Source organism: Eucalyptus grandis, chromosome 6 (assembly GCF_016545825.1).
Source record: "Eucalyptus grandis isolate ANBG69807.140 chromosome 6, ASM1654582v1, whole genome shotgun sequence".
NCBI lineage: Eukaryota > Viridiplantae > Streptophyta > Magnoliopsida > Myrtales > Myrtaceae > Eucalyptus > Eucalyptus grandis.
Genome location: NC_052617.1, coordinates 21,424,448 through 21,438,820, shown reverse-complemented (window position 1 = coordinate 21,438,820; position 14,373 = coordinate 21,424,448). Strand labels below are relative to the sequence as shown.

At 39.4% G+C, this 14,373-nt stretch overlaps 1 protein-coding gene across 1 annotated transcript; it reads left to right on the top strand.

The window, feature by feature from the left end:
- Positions 1 to 444: 444 nt before the first annotated feature.
- Positions 445 to 9,045, top strand: LOC104448887 (serine/threonine-protein kinase STY46). Its single transcript, XM_010062817.3, is given in 16 exon segments — positions 445 to 1,021; positions 1,616 to 1,640; positions 1,642 to 1,731; positions 2,380 to 2,477; positions 2,581 to 2,700; positions 3,346 to 3,400; positions 3,965 to 4,075; positions 4,170 to 4,217; positions 4,556 to 4,731; positions 4,808 to 4,915; positions 5,378 to 5,451; positions 5,580 to 5,755; positions 6,475 to 6,570; positions 8,020 to 8,100; positions 8,370 to 8,423; positions 8,582 to 9,045. Coding segments are annotated over 16 exon segments (1,785 nt in total). The 5' UTR covers positions 445 to 695; the 3' UTR covers positions 8,729 to 9,045.
- Positions 9,046 to 14,373: the final 5,328 nt, after the last annotated feature.

The window sequence follows — 14,373 nt, the reverse complement described above, 5'->3', positions numbered from 1 at the left end:
AGGGGGCGGTGGTGGTGCCGGGTGACGCAAGGAGGCGAGCCCAAGGTGGTCTGTCCGGGCAATTGCTCCGACGGAGATTGACAGGGATCCATCACTGTTCCAAGCCCCCGCCCCCCCCAAAAAAAAACCCATTAATCAATCCCGAAACCAATGGGGATTAAGATCAGAATCCTCTTTTTTGGTTCTTTTGAATCCTCGGTAGAGACATGTAGATTGAAAAATATATATAATTAAGGAGGGGCTGGTGGTGAAGGCGGGGGGGTGGTGATATAAGCAAAGGCGAGGCGGCATCGTTAGAATCCACGTCGACAAGCATTGGGGGAAAATGGGTGACTCGGGGGGGTGCGCATTGCGCACCGGCACTTAAATTAACGTTCCTCTAATCCCTCCCTTTTTTAATCTCTCCCTCTCAAAACTAATCACACGCTTACGAGAAAACGAGGGAAAGCTCCCCGGCACGCAGCGAGAGAGGGAGAGGTTAGGAGGCCATTTGTTTTGCCTTTATAATAACATGCAAAGACAGGCTCAGCTCCAGCTCTAGCAAATATCATTCTCTCCCTCTCTCTCTCTCTCTCTCTCTCTCTCTTCGCTCTCTGGCGTTTTCCTCGTGCGATCTTTCCCGGCGGTACGACCGGACTCGACCGGTGGGACGGACGGACGGACGGACCCGCCGGGGGGACGCGCGAGCTGTGTGCATGTCGCTGATCAGCGCCGGCCTTGGTTCGAAGACGGGACACCGTGCGGAGCAGGAGGAGGAGCGGCGGCCGTGGTCCCCCCCGATTGGAGCTCCCTTGAGGCGCGCGCGGGGGGCGACCGGGGCGATGGAGCGGGAAGGCGCGGATAGCTGCAGCAGCGGGGTGGTGGATTGGCGCGCGCTGAGCGGCAGGAGCAGGAGGCAGCTGCGGAAGGTTGATGTCTACAGCGAGGTCCTCCGCCGGCTCCAGGAGGCGGGCCCCGAGGAGGCGTCGCACCCTGGCTTCGAAGGCGATCTCTTGGCTCATTTCAATCGCTTGCCGATCAGGTACCGCCGGCGCTTTGGCTCTTTTTGAATTTTTTTATTTCCTTTTCGGTTGGTTTTTTGCGGTTTTCTCTCTCTTCTTTTTTATCTTTGGTAACTGAGGGAGCGAGGGTTATTATTTTTTTTTTTTGTGAGCCGTAGATGGACGGAATCACGAGCTACTCGAGTGTTTTTGCTTGAATTTGGTAAAATTTGTTCGTACGACGATCGTTCTTTTCCTTTCGTGCGCCATTTGGGCGGTTCAGAAACCGATTCCCTGTTTCGCGATCGTTGAGTATCGAATTCATGATTCTTGGTGATCAGTTTGATGATGAATCCTGAAGTAAGGAAAACTTCACATTTTTCGACGAATATGTTGCTCTCTACTTGCCTTAACTTGGGCCAGCTCTTAAGAGTTGTGAATTATTTGACAGTGAGCTCGACAGAGTCGTGGATTCCTCCTGGTCCATTGATTGGAGTGCACTTGTGTTATCTGTTTTCATATTTTATTTCCGTTTTCTTTCTCTCCTGACTGCTTCCTCAATGAACTCGTCGTGTTCTTGTGCGATTGTTACCTCATGCGTCCCCTGGTGGAATCTAATAATATGTTGATTGTAGATATGCTTTGGATGTGAATATGGACACGGCCAGAAGATGTTCTTATGCATAAAAGGTTGCTTCACATGGCGCAGAGTCCTGAGACTCGACCAGCAATTGAAGTCCGCCTTGTGCAGGTAATGGACTATAGACCTTCGCAGACTTCATTCACAAAGTCAATCGAATGGTCATCAAGTTGATGCCTCATCATATCTTACATTTCGATCGATGCCTCATCCGATGTGCTTTTGTTAGAGAGAGTAAATATGAGTCTTATAGCTCTTTAAAGGTCATTTCTTATGCTTCCACTGACACTGCATATGTCAATTGGTCATTTGATCAATAAGAATGCAGATAATTGTCATCTAGCTGCATCCCCGTGCGTTTCTATGTTACTGATAAATTCGTTCTCTGGAGCGCATGCTTGCCTTGTTTATTTTGGCAGCTTTCTATTCATTTCGTGAAAAGCCATGCTTTGCTTATGGTTGACAGCAAGTGCCTATGTTTGAATATTATGCTCCTTTTATCACATTGTTTTTCACTTTTGGAGTGAGTTTTGAATCGTCAGTAAATAGGCACAATTCTGACCTGGTCTTTATGGAATCTCTCAAGAATCTTGTCATAGATTGTTAAGTTCTACTTATGTTGCTTCCCTGTCTAAAGCTTCTCATTCCCTGCATCTTTCACTTTAATACGTCTGAAAACAATTATTGTATTCATTTTGTTCAGTTATGGTAGCACCTTGCAGTTCGGAACATTCATGCTCTTCACGATATTTTATGCAGGTCCCTTCTGTTTCCAGTGATGACTGTGACGACTCTGTTCATTCAACCTCCCCAAGAAATGTTGATGCGCATTTCTTTTATTACAAAAGAAGACAAAGGTCTGCTTAAATGGCCTTTAGCAGAAATTTCCCCTCTTTAGTCACTAGAATGTTTTTGTCAGATCCTTTCTATTTATGATCGTTCCTTATTTTCCTCCCTCAGTATCCATCCAACTCCTGATTTTGGGTTGTCCTCTAAAATGGAAGTCAAAGTTGAAGGCACTGATTTACCTACTCAAAATTGGGATAGTCCCAATTCTGGTTCTCAACATTCAGTCATTAGGTGAGTTTGCCTGGAAGCTTAGCTACTGTTAATGAGATCTCCATATGACCTTGCTTAACACGATATTTGGTAGCATTTAATTTAGTTGTCCCTTTCACCATCTTTAAATCCACTAAGTTTCCTTGAACATGAACTATCTGCTAAACTGCTTAATCTGGGTCAAATGCCACCTGCATTTTTCTGTTTAAGCCATACGTTCCCTGTTCCACTTGTGGAGTGGCCACATAAATTTGGATCGACACTCTTTCAGAAGATTCCAGATTAGGCTTGATCAATTTAGCGAATTTTCCATCACCATTCAAGAGATGGTCGGAGACAGCTTTAACTTATAAACAGCATGAGGATAGCAAACCCCTATAATTCTTAATTAAGGGAACGATACCGGTCCCATTTGAGGGAATTAGACTGAAGCTAAACTGATTCCTCATCATTCTTTATGGTAGAGAGAACATGGTTTTGTATGTCTTTCTTAAATTGTTATGAACTAGCTTCCTTTACCAATGGAAATTGATGGTTTGTGATCATTCCATCTATCTGAAAGAATTTGGTTGACTGTGTAACAAAGGAAATTGTTTTTGTGTAGTCTTGAAAACATGCCATCCTTTCTTACTGGGATATTCTGCTCTTATTTGATCAATTCTTTAGGACTCTGCATGAAGTGACGATTTCGACAAATGACCAGCGGAAATTTCTCAGCCAGGTAGCCAAAAAGTGTCAGCTCTTCTGCAAGAGAATCTACTACATCCAGATTTTTAACTAAATCTTAAATAGATTGAAGAATTACTCTGGAAGAGCATGCCACTGAGAAATAGAGTTTAGAGTAGTACTGCATGTTGACATGTGTAAGGAAATAACCAAGATGCTTTACCAAGTTTAAGATTGAAATCAGAATTGGACTAATCAGGTATAAAATAAACCAAGGAGTGAATTGCCTATACCTTGAGAAGGGCCAAGGGGATAGATCATCTTTTACTTGTCAAAGCAGTGAGTATGGAAAATTATATATTGCCATTCCTGCGTAATTAATATCATCGACCAAATAAAAAAAAGAAAGGAAGGAAGAAGGCTCATCATATTCAAAGATTATTCAGGCATCATTACTTTATGTTGGCATTCGTGCTATTGCCCACATATAACTGTGATCGATTCCAGCACAGGCTGCAATCTGAGAAAAAGTACTTCATAAGGAGAAGACTGCTTTAGAGGGTACAGTTTGTAGAGTTCACTGACTTGTGTTTCTTCTCATGCTTGTTTATGAGTTCAGCTGACATCCTCAATGTCTGAGATTGGGCTGAACATTCAAGAAGCACATGCCTTCTCCACCATAGATGGCTATTCCTTGGACATTTTTGCCGTTGATGGTTGGGAACGGGAGGTACTCTTATTCATTTTCATATGGAAAGTTTCAGTCATGAACATCTTTCATCGAGTCTAACTTGCTTTTCCTTTGTATTATGTCGTTAACAAAGACCGAGGAGCTTAAGGAGATACTGAAAGAGAAAATGTTGATGATTGAGGTAACACATTTGGCTCCTATTTTTAGAGATATGTTCCATCTTGAAAGAATATTAGCATTTTTCATGTGCTTGCTACACCACTTGGCACTTATGGAAAGCTACAGCATTGATAATTTACAAGTATTCTTGATTCCATGTTTCTTAGGATCAACATGGTATGTTTAGTTCAGAATTATTTTCTTTTGCAAGCTTTCTCTTCATCTACTTCCATTTAGGCTATTGGTTAAGAAGCATACACGATTTCATTCTAGTGGGGGAAGTTTGCCAAGCTCTGCTGTTCTGAAAAATCTTGATTTATCAAATCTTAGCGTCAAGTGATCTCTTGAATATTGGTGCAGAAGCATTCGCAGCAGAAAAGCAATGGCAGTTCTGACACAGACAAGCAAAAGCAGAATGGAATCAAGTCCAACTGTAACAATGTAAATGTCTCCAGTGAAGGAAAAGATGTCTGGGAAATTGATGCAAACATGTTGAGCTTTGGAGAGAAAGTTGCATCTGGATCATATGGCGAGTTGTGAGTAATTGTCTTCCTTCTGCATTCTTCCATTGCTTACAAGTGGTTATTAAGTGTTATTAGTTCACTGATATAGGTATAAAGGCGTGTTTTTAAGTCAAGATGTAGCCATCAAGGTTCTTAGGACTGAGCATCTAAACAAAGCCGTGCAACGAGAGTTTGCTCAGGAAGTCTACATAATGAGGTTTGCTTTCATAATATTCATGATTTTGGCAGGAATGTTGCTGTTTCCTTTTCAAGCTTTTTTTAGGATGATGCCCATTTATGTAATGTTCATTCCCCTATTGTGGGACCTTGTCTGATTCATTGAGTTGCACGCTCTTATTAGTTATTAGAAATGTTGTCCCTCTGAAGGATTTCGTTAGTTCAACATAAAATTAGTGAACAAACTTCAGTGTTGTATCAAAATCATTGCCTTTATTATTTCTATTTATCTTTTTTCTCTGTGAAAAGCAAGTGAGGCTAGCTATTTTCCATTTCCCACTCTTATTTTCACGTACATGTGTAGAAACACATGGCATGTAGAGAGAGAGAGTTTGAGAGTCATCTAATTCCCTCATTGACTGTTCTCTTGTCCTGACTTATCACCTTCTTGCACTGACATATTAAGAGGTCGTGTTTGTTCATTCTTTGTCAATTCTTGCAGGAAAATTAGGCATAAGAACATTGTGCAATTCATTGGTGCATCCACTAGACCTCCAGGACTATGTATTGTGACAGGTTATTTCAGTTCCACATATGGAAATATGCAATCGTAAAGCACCATTTTTTGTTTGCTAGAATTGAAATTCGATAAGAAATCTGAAATTTCGACGTTCTGTTGTCTGTAATCTACCTTTTCCTCACAGAATACATGGCTGGTGGAAGTCTATTTGACTTTCTGCATAAGCAAAATGATGTTCTCAAACTTTCAACTGTTCTGAGACTGGCAATTGATATTTCCAAGGGAATGAACTACTTGCACAGGAATAATATCGTCCATCGGGACCTTAAGACTGCTAATGTTTTGATGGATGAAAATGAGGTAAGATATTTATCTTTCAAATCTCATTGTCTTGACAGTTTTTCTGTTGGGCTAGCTTTCTTTCTTGTCATAATACAGTTCTATTCAATGTTGAGTGTTAAGATTTATTTTTGTCATTTTTTTACTGTTGATATCTTTTAACTTATGCAAAAGACAACTAAAACCAAGATCAAGATTGGTTTCTGGATGATGAAGATGCAAAGTTGCTTATGCAGTCGCTTATCATGTGAGGTAAAAGTGAATGTGCAGAAATAGAGCCACACTAATGAAAATCAGATGGGATGAACAATAACAGGTCTGTTCTGAAATGAAATTTTTGAAATGAATTTGTCACGCCCAACAAATGTATAAACCATTTGACAAGCCCAGTTTTCATGGATGTAAGCCCAGTCATAACTAATGTCGTGCCAAATGTTTACATTGTGGAAGTTTTCCAAGGAGACTGCATCGTGATAATGACTTGTTATGCGTGCTTAGCTTTGTGATGTTTCTGAAAAATGCGTTTCATCATTTTGTTCAGTAAAAGGACGTGTTTAGGCAAGTGCTGGGGTTGCCTCACAGGAATGTAAGCCCTGCTTCTTTTGAGGGACAATTGGATGACTCTGTGCATGACTTATTTTATGTCACTGGTTCCTCAAGAGATTTTGTCATAGACATTTCATCAGTTGTTGAAGGTTTCTTTTCGCTCAAACCAAGTATTTAAAAAACTGCTGCAGCAGGTGGTTAAGATTGCTGATTTTGGTGTTGCTCGAGTTCAAACTCGGTCTGGTGTGATGACTGCTGAAACTGGAACCTACCGTTGGATGGCTCCGGAGGTAGGCATTTTGCAAAAAATATATATTGTATATTGTTTCTAGTACTTTCCCTTTGTTTTTGGGTGAGGCAATTTCTTTCAAAATAAAGTGATAGTAAGGAGGACTGCATTACTGATGTTGGGTTTTAAGAAGTTTGATATTAATCAAGAAAAAGAGTTCCCTGGGTAGAGGTCAAAATTGATTTCGATTAACTTGCATTGTCAAGAGAAAAAAAAATTATCTCCTTTTGTCACAAAAGAGAGTGCCGCAAGGGTTCAACCAGAAGGCACGCTATTATGGAAATAACAATAGTCATGATGTATAATGACTCGAATTCTCACCAAGTAAAAGGGAGTTCTGATGCCGGACCAGATATGCACATCCCTTATAGAGACAACAATAAGTTTTAGATGTTCATATGGATTTTCCAAAGAGATGTTTCTGTGACATGAAGATAAGGATCGTCGCAGTGTTTGAATCCAATGATCAATATACCAGATAATGACATGTTGCGACTCCTGGTATAAATCTGTGCAATGGAGTGAAAGAACAGGACTGTATATTGAACCTCCCCTCAAAAGTACTCCAATTTCCTAGCAGAAGCTTGAGTACATCATTACTTTGCCTGAAAGAGTGCATTGTCACCCTCCCAGTTCTGCCACTGTTTTGCCACCTTTCCTTGCCCACTTCGTGTCTGTAGGCACAATAGTTCCTCAAAAGAAGTATCCTTTGGAGGACTATTTTGATGTTGGAGACAGCCGAAGAGCCAGATTATTAATTTTTTTGTGCATCGATACATGTAAACCAACTATATAAATCATTGATACTGTTCTAGCTCATTTAGATTATCCGAAAAAGTCATTATCTGGCTTAAATCATTCACTTTAAATGTCAATTTAGAACCTTGTAAATATGCAAGCTAATGAAATCCAACTTAAAAATTCATAATTCCTTTGCCTTACATAAACATCTATACAGTTTATTATGGACCGTAAAAGATTTTTCATAGATTCATCAAGGCAAGCTCATGTTGAGAGTTATATAAATAGACATGTTGAGGAACAGGTATATGTTTCCCTCGGAGAAATGTAGACAGATCTCAAAGGTGCTAGTATGTGTGATTGGTGATTATAAGAATACTCAGGTTGGTAGGTTGGGAGAATGCCATCAATTGCTTCATGCAAGCTGCCAGGAGCTGTCTTCAGGTTTATCTCACAGTACACAGTTCATTTAAAAATGAGAAATTTCAATGCAAGCTCGTGTCATTTTTTTATCTTTTGTTTACATTTTACTGCAGTACTCATTTGCTTTTAAGTACGGGAACATTACAGCAGTAAATGTCGCTGGTCTTTACGTGTAATATGCATGGTAATGAGTTGGATGGATCTCGAAATCAGTCTTAATACTCTTCTCAAGTATTTTCTGCATTGCACCTGTGACATATTCGTTTTTTGTGTTGATACTTGGAAGGTTATTGAACATAGACCGTATGATCACAAGGTTGATGTCTTCAGCTTTGGAGTAGTGCTGTGGGAGCTGCTTACAGGAAAGGTAACATGATTGACACAAGTTCAAGCTGTAACTGATAGCAGGCTTTTTCCTTATTTGCACGAACTTGCACCTACACGTGCACCTGAGCAAATATTTTGTTATCTTTAACGTTTGATCTAGTGGCCCCCTTAGAGGATGCCACTTCGAGTCAACTCCCTCTTCACACTCAATTAGCAGTTATTCTGCTACGTCAGTCCTCAAGGGATGGTCAGATATTTCTTCTTCAGGAATTCAACGTTTACTATTTACTGTAATTGGCGTTGATGCAGCTTCCTTATGAAGACTTAACGCCATTACAAGCAGCAGTCGGTGTGGTGCACAAGGTAACTATGGCATCCCAACAAATTGCCCGTCTTCTCCATCCTGTTCCAGTCTATCCGAATCTTAGAGGAAGTAGATAATACCAAATTATGATGATAAAATTCTTAGTCTCTTTTGAAGTTCACAGCAAATATACTTTTTAAACGAGCTTCCATTTTAGGGTCTTCGGCCTACTATTCCGGAGCATACTCATCCAGACCTGGAGAAGCTGCTGAACAGGTGCTGGGAACGAGAGCCATCCCTGCGACCCGAGTTTTCTGCAGTTGTGGAAACCTTGCAGCAGATAGCAAAGACAGCACAGGATTGACCTTCCACTGATTATTAGTTGTCCACGACAGCAAGGAATCAAGGATCGTCGGGTTCCCAAACCAGAACAAAGGTGAAATAGGTAATTGTAAATATTTGTAATGCAAGTGGTCACTGCTAGGTTTTGATTTCTTTCCAATTTCGATCCACGGGGATGTTGTATTTGCTTTTGAAAAGGGAAACGATGGGTTTATCTAGCCATAATCATAGTGTTGTTTCGAATAACTTAAATAGTAGCATAGGTCACAGCGTTTGAAAAAAGTTCGATGTTTTGAGACAATTCTGAAATCTAGAAGGTTGAGAAGACGAGAGGATAAATACATCTTCTTCACCTCAAGTACCAAACGCACCACAGCCATGAACCCTGTTTAATCTTCTCTTGTTGCCACCACTGACCATGTCGACCACTGTCACGACTTCATTGGAGATGGTTATACCTTCGCGGTGGATCACTTCTTCAAGTTTTAAGAACTCAACAATATTAGGATTCGTCATATAATCATGAAGAAAATAGAGAGTAAAAGCGAGAAAAAAGAATTTGAGATGTGAGGTTTTATTTTGATTCACCCTTGAACTAGGGTCATGTCGTTAATGATTTTACTATAGTCAGTACTTCGCATCTCTTTGTTGCATCTCTCTAAGTACAAGAAAAAACAATAGTTAGATCGTTCGTGGGCCGTGTCATATACAAGGGCTGCCCGGAAGCAGCCCACGAACGACCCATGAGCAAAACGAGCGGAAGGCCCATGCGCAGCCCATGAGCGACCCCTGAGCGATGTTCGAGCAGCCCATGACGGTTCAGCTGGTCGCGTGTCAGACGGACCTGCAACCCCGATCTTGCTTCTGACACACGCCCATGGTCTACCCAAGGCTTGACGCGCGCGACCCATGGACTTCCCAAGGGCCTGCCGGATGCAGACCATCGAGTAGCCTTCGAGTAGCCTGTTGTATAGCTTGTAATGATTATACGAATTCAAAATGAACTATTGGATCGAAGGGACGATCCACGGCCAAGATGCGACCCACTCTTGTATAAATAGGGATCCCTCTCCCACCATGTAATCAATTCGTTCACAAGCAATATACACTCTCTTTGCCCATTCGGTTCTTGTGTTCGAGCGTGTGTGTGTGCAAGGCTGACTTGGGATCACCAATCCTAAGGCCGCGCGGTGTTTGATCGATTGAAATTGATTGACCCGTGACAAGTGGTATACAAATTATCAATAAAATAATATATATATATATACAAATTATCAATAAAATATATATATATATATCCGGAAGCTATTCATGGGTCCAAATTCAAATTATCAATAAAATATGAGCTCAATCTCTAGAGTCACAGGAGCACTGCCCTTATATAGTTGATGAGAAGTATGAACCACACCTCAATATTCTCTCACTTGGTAAATACTCCACGTGCTTCTTTAAACCCAATATGGTTGTACACCATTCAAACTTTTTTGCACTTGTTGTCTTGGTAAAAATATCTGCATTATTCACCTTAGTTTAATTTTCTCCAGTATTATGGTTTTCTATTCCACTTTCTCTCGGATGAAGTGATATTGAATATCGATATGCTTTGTTATTGCATGAAATTCATTATTCTTTGCCAAGAATATAGTACTTTGGCTACCACATTCAATCTTCACTTCTCTTTCCATAAAACCAAGCTCTTTACATAATCTACACATCTAGATTACTTCCTTAATAGCATGATTAAGGGCCATGTACTTAGCCTCAATGGTAGATAAAGCAACTGTGCTCTGTCTCTTACTCATTCAACTCACATCTCCACTAAATAAGGAAATAGCATGTCTACTGGCTAACCTCTTATTGTCAATATCACCTCTCCAATCAAAATCCACAAAACACTTCAATTCTAATGCTTGTCATTTCTTTGAGCTTTTCATACATGCATAGCATAGCTCAAAGTCAGATGTAACGTGAAAATAACGAAGCATCCGCTTTGCTGCTACCCAATGCTTTTTCCTTGGATTGGACATATATTTGCTTGATACTCTTGCTGCTTGGACAATATTTGGATGGGCACATACCATGCATACATCAAGTTCCCAATTGTGTTTGCATATGGTGCCATTACCATTTCTTCAGCTTCCTCTTTAGTCTTGAGACACTGAGGCGATGATAACTTGGAACTTGTGGACATAGGGGTTTTCACCAATTTACAGTATGTCATGTTGAATTTCTTCAACACACTTTCAACATATTTCTTTTGACTTAACCACAAATTCCCATTCTCACACTCCCTTTTTATTTGTATGCTCAAGATGAAGTATGCTAGGCCTTGATCTTTTATCTCAAACTATTTTGCTAATAGTTTTTTAACAGTGCTAATCATTTCATACTATTCTCAACTAGTAACATATCATCAACATATAAGGTTGGGATAATAAAGTCATCATCTAACCTTTTCATGTAGACACAATGATCAGCATTACAACAAATAGAGCCAAGTTTCAATCCATATGAGTCAAACTTTTGATACCATATTCTTGGAGATTGTTTCAAGTCATACAAAAATTTGTTCAATTTGCAAACAAAGTCTTATTTTCCTTTAACCACAAGCCCTTCTAGTTGTTTCATGAAAAATTTGCTCCTCTAGGTCATTATGGAGAAACGTTATTTTCACATCAAGCTACTCTACCTCCAGATTATATGCAACTACTACAGATAAGACTTATGGAATTTAATTTTGCAAAAGGAGAAAAATCTCACCATAATTGACTCCCTCTATATGTATGTATCCTTTCACAACCAAACTAGCTTTGTATCATTCTATCTCTCCATCTGCAGATATTTTCTTCTTGAACAACCATTTGCAACCAATTGCCTTTTGATCTGCAGGTAGTTGTACCAAACTCCATGTTTCATTTTTATCTAGTGAGTTTGTCTCGTCTTTCATGGCTTTCTCCTGCTATTCAGCATTCTTTGCACTTCTTGCTTCCTTGACAGTACTTGGATAATCACCTATAACAGTTAGAGCACAATTTCATTATCGACAAATAGGGTGTACCTCTTAGGTGGTCTTCTCAGCCATGTGAACCTTCATAAAATTGGTTCAGGTGGTGCTTCATCTTCAAATTTAGTTTTGGAATCTACGATCTCATCCATCCCATCGGGCTCATCAGCTTTAGAATCTGAATTTTCTATTCTAGTTGGTATAACTTCTTTCTCTTCTTTCAAATTGACATCTAACTCAACTGCATGTAGTTTTTTAGGATCTTGTAAAACAATATGATTTGTCATGGATTCTCTAAATACCACATCTCTGTTATATTAATTTTAGTATTAGAATTCCACAGCTTAATACCCTTTAACAACATCTTTGTACCCAATGAATATACATTTCTTTGATTTGCTCTCAACCTTGTTTCTCTTTTCCTTTGGCACGTGCACATATGATTCACAACCAAACACCTTAACATGGGATATGTTTGGCTTGTTTTCGAATAGTGCCTCAAATGATGTCTGATCCTTTAAAGCTGATGTGGGGCACCTATTCTTCAAATAACACGCAATAGCCACTACTTTTGCCCAAAATTCAAATGCTAAAGCTGCACCATTTAACATACTTCTTGCTTTTTCCATGAGAGACCAATTAAGCCTTTTTAGCCACCCTATTTTGCTGAGGTGAAAAGGGTGTTCTTTTCTGCCTTGCAATGCCATTGGTCGCACATAATTTATTAAATTTCACTGAACATAATTTTCCTCCATTGTCAGTCTGCAAAACTTTAATTTTTCTATCAAACTAATTTTCTACAAAAGCTTTGAACTCATGAAATTTTTCAAACACATCATCTTTCCTTTGCAAGAAATAAATCCACATATCTGGAATAATCATTAGTAAAAGAGACATAATACCTTGATTTTTCAAATGATGCTACAAGTGTAGGACCAAAGACGTCGCTATGGATTAAGTCTAGAATTCCTTTAGCTCTCCCTCCTATAGTTTCCCATGTAGACAATGTTCACAATATTTGAAACCCATTGAACAACTTGGAAATCCATCCATCATCTTCTTTAAAGCAAGGGTCATCAACTCTTTCTCACTGATATGATCCAATCTCTGATGCCTTAACATTGAATGATCTTCTTCCACCTGCTTCGAGATATAACTCTCACCACTTATTACCATGCTTCCCAATAACTTTCACAGTTTTCCATATCGTTCACCTTTGGCGATCACCATAGATTCACAAGTTAGCTTGCATGAATACTTGTTGTTGGTGAAAGTAATGCTAGCATCTGCCATAGTTCCCATAGAAATAAGATTCCTAGTAAGACCAGGAATATGCATCACTAGGAGATTTTTGATTGTCCTATCTTTCATCTTCCATCTTTCCGCAACCAACTGTATCAAGTGTCATGTCATCTCCCATTTGCACCGTACCTCCTTGATACAGCTCATAACAATAGAACTAATTTCTACGAGGCATTATGTGAAATGATGCTCCAATATCAATTTTCCATGTACTACGGTCACTTTGTGATGAATTGCAAACAAGATACACGTCTCCTGTGAAATTGTGATCATCATTCTCTATACTAGAGGGTGATGCATGCTCTTGCTTCTTTGGACCAAAACTTTTGCTTCTGCAATTCTTCTTTAAGTGTCTAGGCTTTTTGCATTTCTAACACATTATTTTTTATCGATCTTGGCTTTTAGATCTTCCTCTAGGTTTATTCCTATTACCAAATCTGGATTTGGATCATGCACCATTCCTTCCACTTACGAAAAAAAGTCTCTTGTGTTACACTCTCAAAACCTGCTCTCCTCATCTTTCAGATAATAAAGTAGTTACAACGCCCTCAATGGCTAACACACTAACACCAGCGCCAATCAAAACAATTATATGTTCCCATAAATTCGGCATTGAACATAGTAATGTTCATGCTTCATCTTCTTTATCCATATAGACATTGATCGATGCAAGTTGCCCACAATTAGTATTAAACTCGTTTAAATGTGCAAAAAAAGGATCACCTCACTCATCTGAAGGTTGTACAGTTGCTTCCGTAGAAACAATTTGTTCACAAGTGACTTTCTCTGATAAAAGTTTTCTAGCTTCATCCAAAGATCTTTTGCCATCTTCTTAAAAGTCATGTTTATCAGGATGTTATCAATAAGCCATAGCCAGCGCCCTCCAATCGCTAATATTCCACTTCTTCAATTTGGTAGATGTGGATTCCTTTGCTCGTCCTCCTTTGACTTTCGCTTGGATTTTTCTTCGATTACGTGCTATAGATCTCTATCCACCAACAGAGCCTCCATCTTCAATTTCCATAACTTGAAACCATTTTCTCTGAATTTCTCTAATTCAATCTGTGATTCACATGATGACATCTTCCCAAAATTCAATTTTTTCAGATCTCTCTTTACCGAGAAACCCTAACCTCAAAACAAGCTCTAATACTAGATGTTAAGATTTGTCGTACAATCATGAAGAAAATAGAGAGTAAAAGTGAGAAAAAAGAATTTGAGATGCGAGGTTTTATTTTGATTCACTCTTAAACTAAGGCTACGTTTAGTTGAGAAATCCATTAGAATTATTACCTTGCACTTCTTTGCCATATCCCTCAATTATAAGAGAAATAGAACATATATATAATAGTTATTTATGG